Source organism: Oculina patagonica, chromosome 8 (assembly GCF_052425735.1).
Source record: "Oculina patagonica isolate OP01 chromosome 8, crgOcupat, whole genome shotgun sequence".
In the NCBI taxonomy this organism is placed as follows: Eukaryota; Metazoa; Cnidaria; class Anthozoa; order Scleractinia; family Oculinidae; genus Oculina; species Oculina patagonica.
The window spans coordinates 30,181,945-30,195,892 of record NC_135765.1 but is presented as its reverse complement, the minus strand read 5'-3'; the positions used below and the strand labels follow the sequence as shown (position 1 = coordinate 30,195,892).

Genomic DNA, 13,948 nt, shown 5'->3' with positions numbered 1-13,948 from the left:
TTTATTTTGTATAGTTTTAATTTTTCTACCGTTTGTTTCCAATAAAATTTTGACATAATTTGAAAATGTGAGGCTTGGGAGTAAACTTATTGCCAGTGGTAATAAAAATAAACAACTTCATGCTAACAGTTGTTGCCATTTTATTTATTTTCATCATGATTTATTTACAAACTCATCACAATTTACTTCATTTTTGACAACACTTTCTGAAGGTAATTTAACATCTACATCAAAGAAGTTTCTCTTAACAACATGCCGCAAACACTGAAGAATGACATTTCTTTCGTGACGGATTTCTGGAGCCAAAAGCTGTGTGAAAAAAGTTGAGATCAGTGTTAATTAATTCGCTTTTTTCACCGTTCCCATAATACACCTTTGTTTAACCCCCAAAATTTATGCATAAGCATTGATTTCAATTTCTCTTGGGATTTACAATGACATACAATTGTCCCAAGAGAAATTGAAAACATTGCATATACAAAAAAATTTTGGGGGTAACCAAAGTGTACTACAGTATTTGATCATGAAAATTATTGTCACCAAAAAGGAAATAGCGTGGAATCCTGATTCTTCAAACCCTTGATCTTTTGAACTTAAAACAAAAGTGGTTTTCCTTAGGTTTCCTTTACGTGGTTACCCCAATTTTCTCAAACTCCCCAAGGGGCTCCTCTAGCTTAGTAGCAGGATTTGATATCTCTGAGGCGAGTTCTCAGGGTGGGACAAGTCCAAAAGCAAATAAATCAAGCCAATAAAGCACGCCCACCACATAATTAAATCAGTCTGGCTTCATGTATCGTTTGTCAATTTTGCTTCACTACCGTATATTGATTTATGAGTATGTTATTTATCTTTGGTTTTCACGAACATGTTCGGCCGGAATCACGAATAGCGGTCCTCAAAGTAAGCAGATCACACGTCCCACTAGGCTGGCAATTCACGGATCACAGCCAAATTTGAGCTGTTTTCATGTGTCGCGCTAATTTTGGCCCAAATCATGCATCACACATAACCCCTTTACCACCCTGTTCAAAACACCTTATTATAGGAAATTAACGCTTGTGTTAATTAAGGTATTTGAAATTAACGCGAATTGAAGAAAAAACTACTTCCCAATAAAGGAAATTAACGCGAAAGAGGGGGTAACATTTCAAAATAAAGGAAATTAATGCGACGTAAACAACAGGGACAAGTTTAGTTCAACACTTGTAGGCGTATAATCTTAAACGAAAACAATGTTCGTGGTACTTTTCCCACTTTGAGCATTCTTCGCAGTATCAATGATAGTGGCAAGATAAAATTATGCTTTTTCCTTGGAGTCAAGAACATCTGGACTGTAACGAAAAATTGGGGCCAAAATAATGGAAATTAACGCTCCACTTAATTAATGGCGCGGAAATTAACGTTAACAAAAATTAACGCGACTTAAATTAACGCGAAAATGTGAAATTCGCGTTTATTTCATGACGTGTTAATTTCCAATAATAAGGTAATCTAGCTGTCTGCATGTGTTGCAGGCCTATGATGCTATTAAGCTTATTCTCCTCATTGACAACCATACATTTTTTACTGTTTGTTCTGAGAATTTGACGTTACATCAAGGAAACATCTACGTGATGATTTCTGTTATTCTCATCGCGTATCTGCTTGACAATATAATAATAACTGTAAGGAGAATTTGGAATTTAATGCTAACACTTCACTTGTTTAAAATTTCCGCAAGAAAGTAAATTTTAAACACTTGGGGAGGGATTTGTTTACTTAAGATGGTTTTTAAAATAACTGAAAACTAAAGAAAGATTGACAAGGTCAGGGATGTCGCTAAGGGTGGCTGCTGGCTAATTTCACTGGCTAAAAGGGAATTTAAATCTGGCTGAAATTTCACATGAAAACAAAGACTGGTAAACCTTTAGAGCTGCCAAGACCAGAAAAGTCAGCTGGGCATGTTGATGAGCCCGCTTAGTGAATTCTTAGCTACCGGTACATCCCTGCAAGGTATCTAGGCAAATCTAGTTATAGATTTACCTTTTCTAGAAGAGTTGACTTCCTTATTCCCATTGATTTAGAATTTGCCTGAAAGAATAATCATCATTGTTTTAAAGCTAAATGCTTAATAGTTTTAAGTAATATTTACAGTATTTACATACTTTTCCATAAGTGTCAAATTTTACAAAAATTTTCTGGCACCTTTTCCAAATGTTCCTGCAGATAAGCTACATTCTCGATTTCGAGCAAAGATTTTTGAAAAAAAGGTGCGGCTTATCTGCGGGTGTTATGGTATGCTTAACATGATTGACAGAAAGGCGGGGGAGGGTAACATGCGATGGACTAGTATCCTATCCAGGGGAAGAAGAAATAGTCTAAGTTGAAGATTCACGCCACAGAAACCACAGTTAGTAGTAAATTGAAAGTTAATAAACAAGCCCAGATAAGGGCTGTCTTAAGTAGAACTTTCATTGCTACCTTTTTTTGACTAATGTTATTAATTTTGCAGTAAATGTATAATAAAAGAAGAATCTATCAGTTAATTGCTGTTGGGAAATGAATCCTTAAGACAAAAAAACTAGTAAACATGGCTTTGCTTGGCATGGAGCATATGTTCATGCATAGATTAAAAGTAACATTTGTCCCCCTCCCCCCTCCCCCCTCCCCCCTATTCTTGTGGGGAGGAGAAGAATCTGGTTATCATAATGGTGAAGTTGTGGACCAGTCCCTCTAATTTTGGTACTACACATCATCAGCTACTCGCAAAACTTAATTTTATTATGTAACACGCCAACTTTGTCCACCACCCAGACCACCCCCAACGCAAATTTGCTTACCTTGGAGGCGTTTTTTCTTGATCCCTTGCGAGGTCTACTTGTTCTACTGTGTTCCTCTTTATTGACTTTGTGTCTTACGTCAAGTGTACTCTTCACATATTGAGGCTCGCTTGTAGATCTTTTGATGTCTTTTTCACTTGGAGAACAATCTGTGTGTTTATTGTTGTTAACTTCTGTTGGTTGGAAATTTACATGAATGTCAGTTTTAATTTACTTTTTGGGTCAGAAAGTGCTCTAGCTACGCCCACTAAGGCTTTTTGGTCTATTCTTTTTTTCGCTTTTCCTTTTTTCCTTTTCTGATCTTTTTGCTACACTTGTTGGCCTTCTAGTGGGCTTGCTCTCAGTTCAAGAATTTTAGAGAAAGCATGTCCTTGCATGAAATTATTACTGTGGAGCAGCAAGGTGTGATTGGCAGAAATATTCCTTTGAGTTTTTCACTAAAATTTATACGTGTTTTGTGCATAATTTCAGGCTACATGAACACAATCACTGCGATCTAGGTATCATCGAAAAGATCTTTTTCTCCTGCAGATTGTGAGTATAAGGGGAAAAAAAAAAAACACAAAGATATATGTTGCCTTTTTTGGTCAAAGGTGATAAGGTCAGAAGCGGAACAAAGATCAATGCTTGTCACACAGTGTACAAAGAAATTGAATTTTCCAGCTAGCGCTTGCCATTCGGGCAAGCTGTAGCCAGGATGTATTAACTCGAAAGTCAATTAATTTTAACTAGCCCGAAATGATTAATTTCCTCAAAAAGTTTCCCCAAAATCTGCTAGCCTGGCTGCAAAATCCACTAGCCCTGGACTATCGGACATGCACTTCTTTGCACGTTGGTCACGGCTTGTTACAGGTACAGATGTCCATGGGTTAATGGGTTAATAATTTAATAAATATTCATAATTAACACACCTGTTGGTTCTTTGTCATCCTCAGATTCACTGGCATACGCCGAGCACAGTGAACCTAGTGCAGAGGTGCCAGACATGACATTGGAAGGACCTGCTTCTGATGTCATGCTAGATAATACCTTTTGTGTTGATAACCTCTCTTTAATTCCACTTCCTGAATTTAAAACAAAATCTTGCAACTAAGAAAAAGTGAAATCTTACAATGTGCTACTTTCAGAATCAATTTATGAATTGCAGTTCTGTACAACATAAGCAGCAAAAAATCTTCTATTTAATACCAACCAGTTCCATCCTTTTCGTCACAACAACCATCCAGGACAAATGAAAGAGGATCTTCCCCATTTTCCAACCTTGTAGGATCTTGTGCTGTTCTTTCCTTGTTTTCATCTTCACTCTGTTCTGTAGTAGCAGTGCCCATGTCACCTGAACCTTCAGCACTCTTTCTTGTGTGACCTCTATCGCTAAAATGATTGTGGCCACCACGATGGAACATTCTACCTCCACGCTGACCTCTACGATATCTTTGAAGTAAATCAAAAAATAATTAAGCCATGTTACACATGAACGAAATCTGGAATAATTCTTGCCAGCAAATATCAATGCAGATTAAATACAGGAACATTTTTAGTTTACTGACTAGTCAAATTTAGGCTCAAGGTTTCTTATTTTTATCACATCAAGAGCTACAATGTGGACTTTAAATCTTTAAATGCATAAAAATACAGTCAAGTGACCCCCCCCCCCAAAAAAAAAAAAAAAAAAAATTAACCCAAGTATGGCAGCATCTGCATCAAGACCACATAGGGAGTCCTTCCCCTCCCCTGGGGTGTGAGGGTTTTGTCCTTTAGCACCCCGATCCTGGTATCTCTTTACCTGAAATTCTTGGTCTTCAAAACATGTCCAGATTCTTTTCTCTTAGCATCCTCTGCCATCTTTCTTTCCACATTGGCCAAAGTTGGATACTTCCTATCAGAAGGACAAAGAAAGTAAATTAGTAATTAATTCCACAGTAGTGTTAAATATATTTAAGATATATGCGTTACATTTAGAAAGATGAGCCTCGTAAAACTTTCACCAGCATGGCTTATGAATCTAAAATGGGTGAGATCATTGCAACTTACTTACAAAAATTTAGCGTATGTAGTGATGCAAGACCTGCCTGGTCAGGATCTCAATAAAATTCCATTCAATCCCTTCACATCTACCTTACCATGAATTACAATGTACTACCTTAATTACCCAGGACCTGTTCCCATCTGGCCTCATAGCTCAGTTGATTGAGTAGAAGTGATTTAATCTGGGGGAGTACTTGGGATTTCAAGTGACGGGGATGATCAAAAGATTTTTTGGGTTTGAAATTTTTAATTCTGGGATTTTTTTGGGTGGGAAAATTTGGCAAGTATAAGTAGGGATGTTTTTGGGTCTGAAGATTTGTGGTAGTGCCTTGGCTGCGTAGTTCTGCAAATAAAGTACAAACAAACATGTTTTGCAGTTGATTGTTGAGGGGTCAATTTTTGGTTTATGGATTTTTGGGGGTTTTGTTGGAAGCCTTAGGGAAATCCCCAGTCCCCCCCCCCCCCCCCTGGAGTCATGGGTTCTTGCACTGTAGTCACCCACAGCTTACCTCAACAGAATGCAATCAGGCTCAGAAACAGTCTTTGTGTCTAGAAAAGCAAAAAATAACAAGTTACCTTTTCCGTTCTTCCTTCCACTTTGCTATTTCTTCTGGAGTATCAAGCTTGATCCTCATCCTGCCTGTTTCATGAGTCTAGAGAAGAAAACAAAATGATTACAAACAAAAATGCACAACAATTTCAAGATTTAAAACTCATAAAAACTTCCAAAACTTTTGACATCATCCGTTAAAGCATTACAGCATTAGCCAAACCCAGATAGAACGAAGATTCAGCCCCCCCCCACCCCCCACCCGACATTAAATTCACCAGTCCCCCCCCCCCCCGGCCAATCCCCCATTAAATTCACCAGTACCATTTAATATATACCCCTGGGTGGAGAGAGAGGCACTGTGAGAGTAAAGCATGGCTTCCCCAAGAACACAATACAGTGACTCCAGCCAGGGCTCAAACCTGGACTGCTCGATTCAGCACACAACAAAAAGGCGGCCATAAGGGGTTCCTCTTTGACATGTAATTCTAGACAATATTGCAGCAATGGTATACCCCCCCCCCCCCCCCCCCCCCCAGAAAAAAGCCACAAAAAAAAAAAAAAATTTTTTTTTTTTTTTTTCTTTCCCCTTTTTTTTTTTTTAAATTATAAAAAAAAACCAAAAAAAAAAAAAAAAAAAAAAAAAAAAAAAAAAAAAAAAAAAATTTTTTAAAAAAAATTTAAAAAACCCCCCCCAAAAACCAAGAGGGAAAAAAAAAAAAAACCCCCGGCGCTTATTCGAGTAAATACGGTAGCAACAAATAATATTATTTGTACATGTAACTAACCTGTATCCAGTGCAGTTTGAGGACCTTTTTGCCAGCCTTGAAAGTGCAACCTTCATAGTTACACTGTTAAATAATAATAAAACACATTTTAAAGATCTGATGATATTTATAGGGATTAGCCCATGGATGTAACTCTATAGTAATCTGTATCATTTCACATATCACATCATATCATTGACTCGAACCGCTCGCACGGATGAGCATTTTTTCTGAACGGATGACCTTTGCAGCCTGCACAGATGCAAATTTCTTCTGAACAGATGGCTCAAGCCGCTCGCACGGAAAAAAATTATTTTTTTCTAAAGGGATGACCTAGGCCGCTCACACGAGTGGAATTTTTTCTGAACAGATGATCTTAGCCATTTGCATGGATGCAAATTTTCTCTGCACGGATAATGAACGGCCTGTGCATGGTTTTCCATGTTTTCGCGCGAGAGGTCACATATATTTCACTCTTAATCTCCCTCATCTAAACTCCAAGGCTTGGAAATGAAAACTTGCATTCCGGCTTGTCCTTCAAATAAGCAGCTCTCAAACTTTGCTTGCCTGGAGTGTACAGTTGCATGATTGTCTACATTAATTAACTTTTTTATTATGATTATTACTTTTAGTCTGCAGATGACTTGCCTGTGCACTTGTCCACCAAGGCAAGTGAGAATGAGACGTTACACTGTACTTATTTGGTCAGGAAAATCTAATTAAGCCAGATGATTAAACAGTACTTTTTTGAGCCCTGTTCAAACTCATACCTGAACATGGGAGGTTAAATGTGCATTGAGTGTCTCTTTACTGTTGAAATCTCTCTGGCAAGCATCACAACTGTAGTCTTTATTCAAAGGGCAGTTTTGACCATTTTCCACTATTGCATTTGTTTTTCCCTATAGATTGAAATCAAGAAAAGATAATTACATTTCAGCTTTGGGTTGCAAATTAAACAAATTCACCATTAGAGATGAGAAAGAATCTTAGGCCAATCTCATCTTAAAGTCACTTGTCGGGGGACAGGCTGCCTGGGGACAAAATGAATAATGATGATAAGTGATGATGATGATGATGATGATGATGATGATGATGATGATGACGACGACGATGATGATGAAAATGGCTTCTCCTCTTTTGTTTTGTCCCATTTATGGTAACACAAGGGACTGCAAAGCAGGACTCAAACCATATCTATTTTTGCTTCTTAATTAGGTAGCAAAATAAATTGGAGCTTGATAAATCAGTTACGTTTCTAGAGCCCTCATTCCTCCCTGTCGCTGACCAGCTGAAAAGGAGATTATCGGTACGGGATTGGTGTGAAACTTGATAATCAAAAGCGTGAAGCACCAGGTTTGAAAAGTCATACTCATACTCACTCTGCTACTCCAATCTGAAGGTCCCTAAAAGCTGATTTACATGGTATGATTTTGTTGCATGCGGCATGCTTATGTCGCAAGCCTACATCCCAAATTGTGTTGAGTAAATCAAACCTACAACTTGCTTACGAATGTCATAGGCATGTCGTAAGCTTGTGGCATGCGACAAAATCGTACCATTTAAATCGGCCTCTGAATCTGCCTTAATAGACCCTAATAAGGGTGACTCAGTGTCTATTGGTCAGTTGCTCAGACAGAAGTGAAATGACACCTAATTGTGTTTTGTGCACAATCAAGGCAAAAAGGTGAACAAAACATGGAATATAGAACTTTTGTAAGCTTCAAAACCATTTCCCTTCATTGGCACAGTTACAAGGCAAGCTTACCTGAAAATTGGTAACCTGTGGTCTCTGATGTTGCTGTGGAAATGCCTGGGATCCGTCCTGAGCAACCACGTGGTGTTGTTGGGGACGTACAGAATTTACATTCGGCCACATTCCAGGCCTAAACTGAGAGCCTGGATAGCCAGTAAAAGAGTTCATAGGCAATCTGGGTGGAAACCCCAGCGAGGGACTTTGTGGTCCGCCAAAGATCGACGGAGCTGTTCCCCTCGGCGGCCATCCTGAAAATCCACTCATGTTGAAAGCTGGAGGAAAGTTTGCGAAGTTTGGCGGTGGAAGCTGCGACATTTTGACTGCAAATAGGAGCTCTTAGACAGAAAAATACAATAGACAGGGAGAAAAGAAAGCTTCCTCCTTGAAATTTTCATACGCTATCTTGATCGAGCAAAATGTTTAGCCGCCATGTGTTGTTTCTCTTGAAGTCGGAAAATCTTCGTGAAAGTTCGGACACTTCGGAACAACTCGGAACATGTTTGAACTTCGGCAGTGGAATAATACGTCAAATAATTTTCCTGAATTGTCCAGCAGAACTGCATAAATTATGTATTGATCGTGGGCTCAAGTATGGCGGACATATCTGCGTGTCGCCGACTGGTAAAAAGACAACTTTTTCGCAGGAATGAGAGCCTTTTGTTGCTCATTCTTATAGTTCTGTGTTTATTCTTATTTCTTATGTACCAAAAAGGCGGCTGTGATGTTAAAGAGGACTCATATTATCCGTTTGACGTTAAAAGAAATGAACAGTCAATATCACCTGGACTGGATACATTTCTTTTCATCATGATTTTAACTGCGCCAAACGGCAAAGACAGACGAGATGCTATGCGGAAAACGTGGTTGTCTAATCTGGAAACCCTTGATTCTCCAGTAGTTGCAAATTTTATAATAGGAAACAAGGAATTATCTCAGGAAGACATGAAAAACTTGGAAGAAGAAAACAATTTGTACCGTGATATATTGTTCCTTCCTGAGCTCAAAGATGCTTATAAAGAGCTCCCTACTAAAGTACTACAGACGTTCGAATGGATTGATCAAAATGTAAATTCCTCATATATTCTTAAAGTGGATGACGATAGCTTTGTCAGGCTGGATGTGATCATATCAGAACTCAAAAGTACTTATTCAGCAAAAAGATTATACTGGGGGTTCTTCCGCGGCGACGCACATGTCAAGTTCTCCGGGCCGTGGGCTGAAAAGAACTGGCATCTCTGCGACAGGTACCTACCATACGCACAAGGCGGTGGCTATATACTTTCCAGTGATTTGGTCAATTTTATTGCGAGAAACGCTGACCTCTTTGAAAAATTCAACAGTGAAGATGTTTCTGTAGGTGAGTGATGACCATATTTAGCGATAAATTCCCCGATTTATAAGCCTTTTCAAAAACTCTTGCGAAGTTGTATAAGCCCAGGGCTTCTAATCAGAATTTTACAGTATAATGCAATAAATTAAATGTGGGTGGCGCAGTGGCCTAATGGTTAGTGTGCTGGACTCCGGGTCGAGCAGTCCAGGTTCGAGCCCTGGCCGGGGTCACTGTGTTGTGTTCTTGGGCAAGACACTTTACTCTCATAGTGCCTCTCTCCATCCAGGTGTATAAATGGGTACCGATAACATAATGCTGGGAGGGTACTCTGCGATTGACTAGCATCCCATACAGGGGAGAGTATAGATATTCCTAGCGGCTTAATACTATGGAAACTGGGATAAGCTCCGGCAAGTATGGGCCTTATACGTGGGTCAGTTATAGTGGCTTGGAAAGAAAGTCCTATTCAATAGCCTTGGACTAGTGGATTTTATACACCACTTGCCTGATAAGCAAGTAACATTTTGGGCTTTTTGTTGGCAGATTAAAAGTAAGGCCACTGAAAAGGGCCTTAATCTAGCACATGATGGCTCCAACTTGCTCAAAGGGTAGCCTGAAAAATCCACTTTCTTTGTACTCTGTATAGGAAAAAAAAAAAAATTTTTATATATGTGTCTATTCTTATAGCTACCCAAAATAAAACGGGGACACTTATAAAAAAAATAAAATAAAATAAAAAAAAGATTCTGGTCTATATACAATAAATTATCTACATTTTCCAACAATGTGTTAGAGGTAGTGACCTAACTGATAGCATACTAGACACTAATTGAGCAGGCTGTGTTAAAAATGCTGGCTGGGGGCATCATGTAAATATTGTTTTCTTGAGCAAGATCCTTAGCTCTCACAGTGCCTCTTTCCACCCAGGAGTATAAATGGATACTCACATACTGTTAGGGAAACCTGACAGAATGCTGGGGGCAAAGGGCAAAGAAGGGGGGGGCAGGGGATGAGAACTAGGGAGGAGAGAGGGTAGCAAACAGAGTGAAAGGGGAGGGAAAGGTAGCCTGCAGAACAGGCGGTTTATTTTTTGCGGGGTTATTGCGAGATTGCGCGAAGGGCGACCCCACGGCGCGGAGCGCGAGGGAAAAATAAACCGCCTGTAGCCAGACCATTTTCTACCGCCCTCTTTTTTGATTGACATGAAAGACTGAGAAAGGACCAATCACTGAACGCTTAAATTTATTAGCGCGAAAACAGATCTCAAGTATCAGTACTGCCAAAACAGTTGGTCGTCTCGTTTGACACCTCTAAATCTGTAATTTGCCACATGTTTCGCTAGTTCAGTTAGTTTTGTTTCATTTCCATTAGTAAGATATCCTTACGGCTTTAAATTTTCGCTCTGGAAGTACAAGTTCTGACAAATATTCCGGCTGTGAAAATGCAGATTACTAATTGATGCCGAGCCTGGCTGATAATAAATTGTTCCAAGATGTGATCTTATCACGGATAACACATTTATCTTTTTTCCGGCTTCGCCAAAGGCTGTTGTAGCTTTACTTCGAGAAAGCTTAAAGTTGTTTTTAGAGAGACATTCTGTGTCATAGATTCTTGCATTAGATTGATCGAGCGCTTTGTCTCTTAAGCTAGATGATTAGGTTTTACTGTTTACCTCCTCTGTTGTTTGTGTTACGTTGGCACCACATGAATGTTGATGATTGAAATTACCGTTTGCTAACACGAGGATTCTCGGAAAGAGCTGATATAAAATCAAGTTTTTACCGAGGCCTGTCGACAGCAGACTCAAAATAACCTTCTTTTCTAATAATGCTTTGATGCGCGTCTTGTGTTTCTCCTTTTTCAAAAATTACTGTTTACCTCCTCTGTTGTTTGTGTTACGTTGGCACCACATGAATGTTGATGATTGAAATTACCGTTCGCTAACACGAGGATTCTCGGAAAGAGCTGATATAAAATCAAGTTTTTACCGAGGCCTGTCGACAGCAGACTCAAAATAACCTTCTTTTCTAATAATGCTTTGATGCGCGTCTTGTGTTTCTCCTTTTTCAAAAATTAATCTTTAACACACAAAACCGGAAACACATTGAGGGCGGAAGCGAACGCTTCGATGGCCTTTTTGTTTATTTTCACACATTTAACATCATGTGGCTTAAAGCAGCCAATCGCTGAAAACCGTTCGCCAGGCGAACGGTTGGAAGAGCATAAACAATGGTGTGTCTACAGGCGGTTTATTTTTCCTTCGCGCTTCGCGCTCGCCCCCCACGCGACCCGCAAAATAAAAACTCCACTTCGCGCTTCAACCCGCAAAATAAACCGCCTGTTCTGTAGGCTAAGGGAAAGGAAGTGGGATTTTCCAAGGTGAAGGGGACAAGAACTGGGAGATTAAGGTAAAGTTTCCAACAAAGCATGTATTTTGCTTTATAAAAAGGCACTGAAAGACGGAAACCCCTAAGCCCGGGGGGGGGGGGTACTCCCCTATATAAGGTATATAGGTATGTGCCGCCCCATAGGGTATGGTTTTTGAGCCGTTTTGGTCTGAAAACGGGTATAGATTTTGAAAATTTTGGTCTTAAATTGGGTATGGTCACCTGGGGAACGTTCATGAAAGCTTATAAACTTATTTTTCTTCCCACAACCGGAGCGAGTAACTGGTGAGAGACAAAGAGAAATAGATAAAAATATATTTCGTAATTTACCTATTCATCCTTGTTACGTTGACTTCCGTTCAGCGTTCACTTCAAGGTCAGGTCTGAAAACGGGTATGGATTTTTGAGTCCAGGTCTGAAAACGGGTGTGGAAAATGCCCGGGGGGGCCGCGGTATATTTTTGGGTGGGGGTGTGCCGCTGGGAATTTGGCCCATACCCTATACCAGACCATGTTCAGCTGATTTTTACAACCCTATACTAGACTAGACACTGAAAATCCTACCCTATCCCAGACTTGCATTTTGTTAGAACTGTATCATTATCAGTGTTTAATGGAAAACATCTGTGAACAACGATGCCGCGATGATTTTATTTACGTTTAGGAAAGCCTCTTTCTCTTCCAAGTTTCTGGACTATATTCTCTCCGTCGATCGGTTTCCCGGCAATGCTACCCTTTTCTAGACCAAAACTCTCTGATTTCTATACCCTATCCCAGACTAAACTCTTGAAAACATACCCTTCACAGCGGCACATACCTATATAGCTCATGTATTAGTTCTCCCCCCCCCCCCCCCCAAAAAAAAAAAATTCTCTCCCCCCTTTACCTGGAACAAGTCAGTTGCATTCCCAAAGAAATCAGGATGAAAAGTATATCAACCCGATATCAAGAGATTATATAATAAGGTAGTTTTTTTTATTTGCATCTGATTTTTAATGGTCAATGTAAAATGCAGACTGCAGACCCCAGGGGATGACCAGATTTTTAATGACAAATAATTTGTTTGGAATTTTATTTTGTGGTACACCCTTCATGGTTGCATATTTAACAGTGGTATTTTTTAAAATTATTTTGTTTATCTTTAGCAAGAACATTGTCTCTGATAATTGTACTTGATTTCAGGAACATGGCTGGCTCCTCTTCAAGTCAATCGAGTTCATGACTACAGATTTGACACTGAATATCGCTCGCGAGGTTGCAATAATCTTCACATTGTGAGTCACAAACAGTCAATTGCTGATATGTACCAAAAACACACTCAACTCAAGGAGAATGGAAAGCTTTGTCTTCTAGAAACTCATCTGCGGAACTCATTTGTTTACAACTGGGAAGTGCCGCCTACACAGTGCTGTAAAAGAATTGGCGGAATACCTTAGGCTTACTAAAAAAAATTGAAAAAAATATATAGATAAGTAAAATTCCAAACATATTTTGCAAAAATGTTAAAATCTTTGTGAAAAACTTCACATATTACCTTAAGGTTGCTATTGTTAATGACTACTAATTTTAGCGATTTTAGCGAGTTGGGCTAAAATCGCTAAATTCAGTACTCACTAAAAATTGTCTCGGTCAAATTTAATATGGGTTAAATTAATACCCCCGCCTGCCAGAGGAATACATACAAAATAAAATATAGTGGCTCTGTTGTGAAACCATCTACAAGACACTAAGTTTGTCACAATGTGTACATCCACTTTGAGCATAATTTAAAGAAGAGCTACTGGCTAAAAGCTCTGGGGGGCTGCTCAAAAAATATTTTATGTGGGGAGGCTCTGCCCCAAGGTCTAAACCCTTACTCTTTTATATACCTGGAAAGGTTCAATAGAAAATGGTACCCCTGTTGCTCACTTAAAGATGATTTCCAGTCCGTACTGCGCAGACTCAGGGTTTGTTTTCATTTTTGTTTTGAATTCGTTGAAACGTACACTTCGGTGATAGCGTACATGAAGTTTTTAGTTCGCCATTACGGATCGTTTCATTCAAGAATCAAATGAGCACGTCCGTTTGAAATCCGTCGGCTTCTTTTGCAGGATATCTGGCGTTAATAATGAAGAAAAGGTAGGTCAGATTTTTATTTTTGCTAGTAAACATTCTTCTGTTTGTGAGACTCACAAACATTGTGGCGGAGATTGCGCAGTCGGACTGGAAATCATCTTTAAGACAGGGATACCACATCTCTTTTCTAAATTTTCACATGATCAACCAAACCCATTTTTTAAAAACCTAAATGACAGTTTTTGACCTTTCCCTTTTGTATT

General features: G+C 39.2%; 2 protein-coding genes across 2 annotated transcripts; one reads left to right on the top strand and one right to left on the bottom strand.

Annotated features, from left to right (window-relative positions):
- Positions 1–17: 17 nt before the first annotated feature.
- On the bottom strand, positions 18–8,349 carry LOC144664475 (FMR1-interacting protein NUFIP1-like). The gene is made up of 10 exons (XM_078525624.1): positions 7,927–8,349; positions 6,932–7,060; positions 6,183–6,245; positions 5,421–5,497; positions 4,603–4,695; positions 4,012–4,250; positions 3,731–3,883; positions 2,820–2,992; positions 2,023–2,070; positions 18–309 (listed from the first exon to the last, which is right to left on the bottom strand). Exons 1-10 carry the CDS (start codon positions 8,227–8,229, stop codon positions 154–156), a joined length of 1,434 nt encoding a protein of 477 aa, XP_078381750.1. The 5' UTR covers positions 8,230–8,349; the 3' UTR covers positions 18–153.
- Positions 8,350–8,494: 145 nt separating this feature from the next.
- LOC144664481 (beta-1,3-galactosyltransferase 6-like) lies at positions 8,495–13,589 on the top strand. Its single transcript, XM_078525640.1, has 2 exons — positions 8,495–9,271; positions 12,813–13,589. Exons 1-2 carry the CDS (start codon positions 8,506–8,508, stop codon positions 13,064–13,066), a joined length of 1,020 nt encoding a protein of 339 aa, XP_078381766.1. The 5' UTR covers positions 8,495–8,505; the 3' UTR covers positions 13,067–13,589.
- The last annotated feature ends 359 nt before the right edge of the window (positions 13,590–13,948 follow it).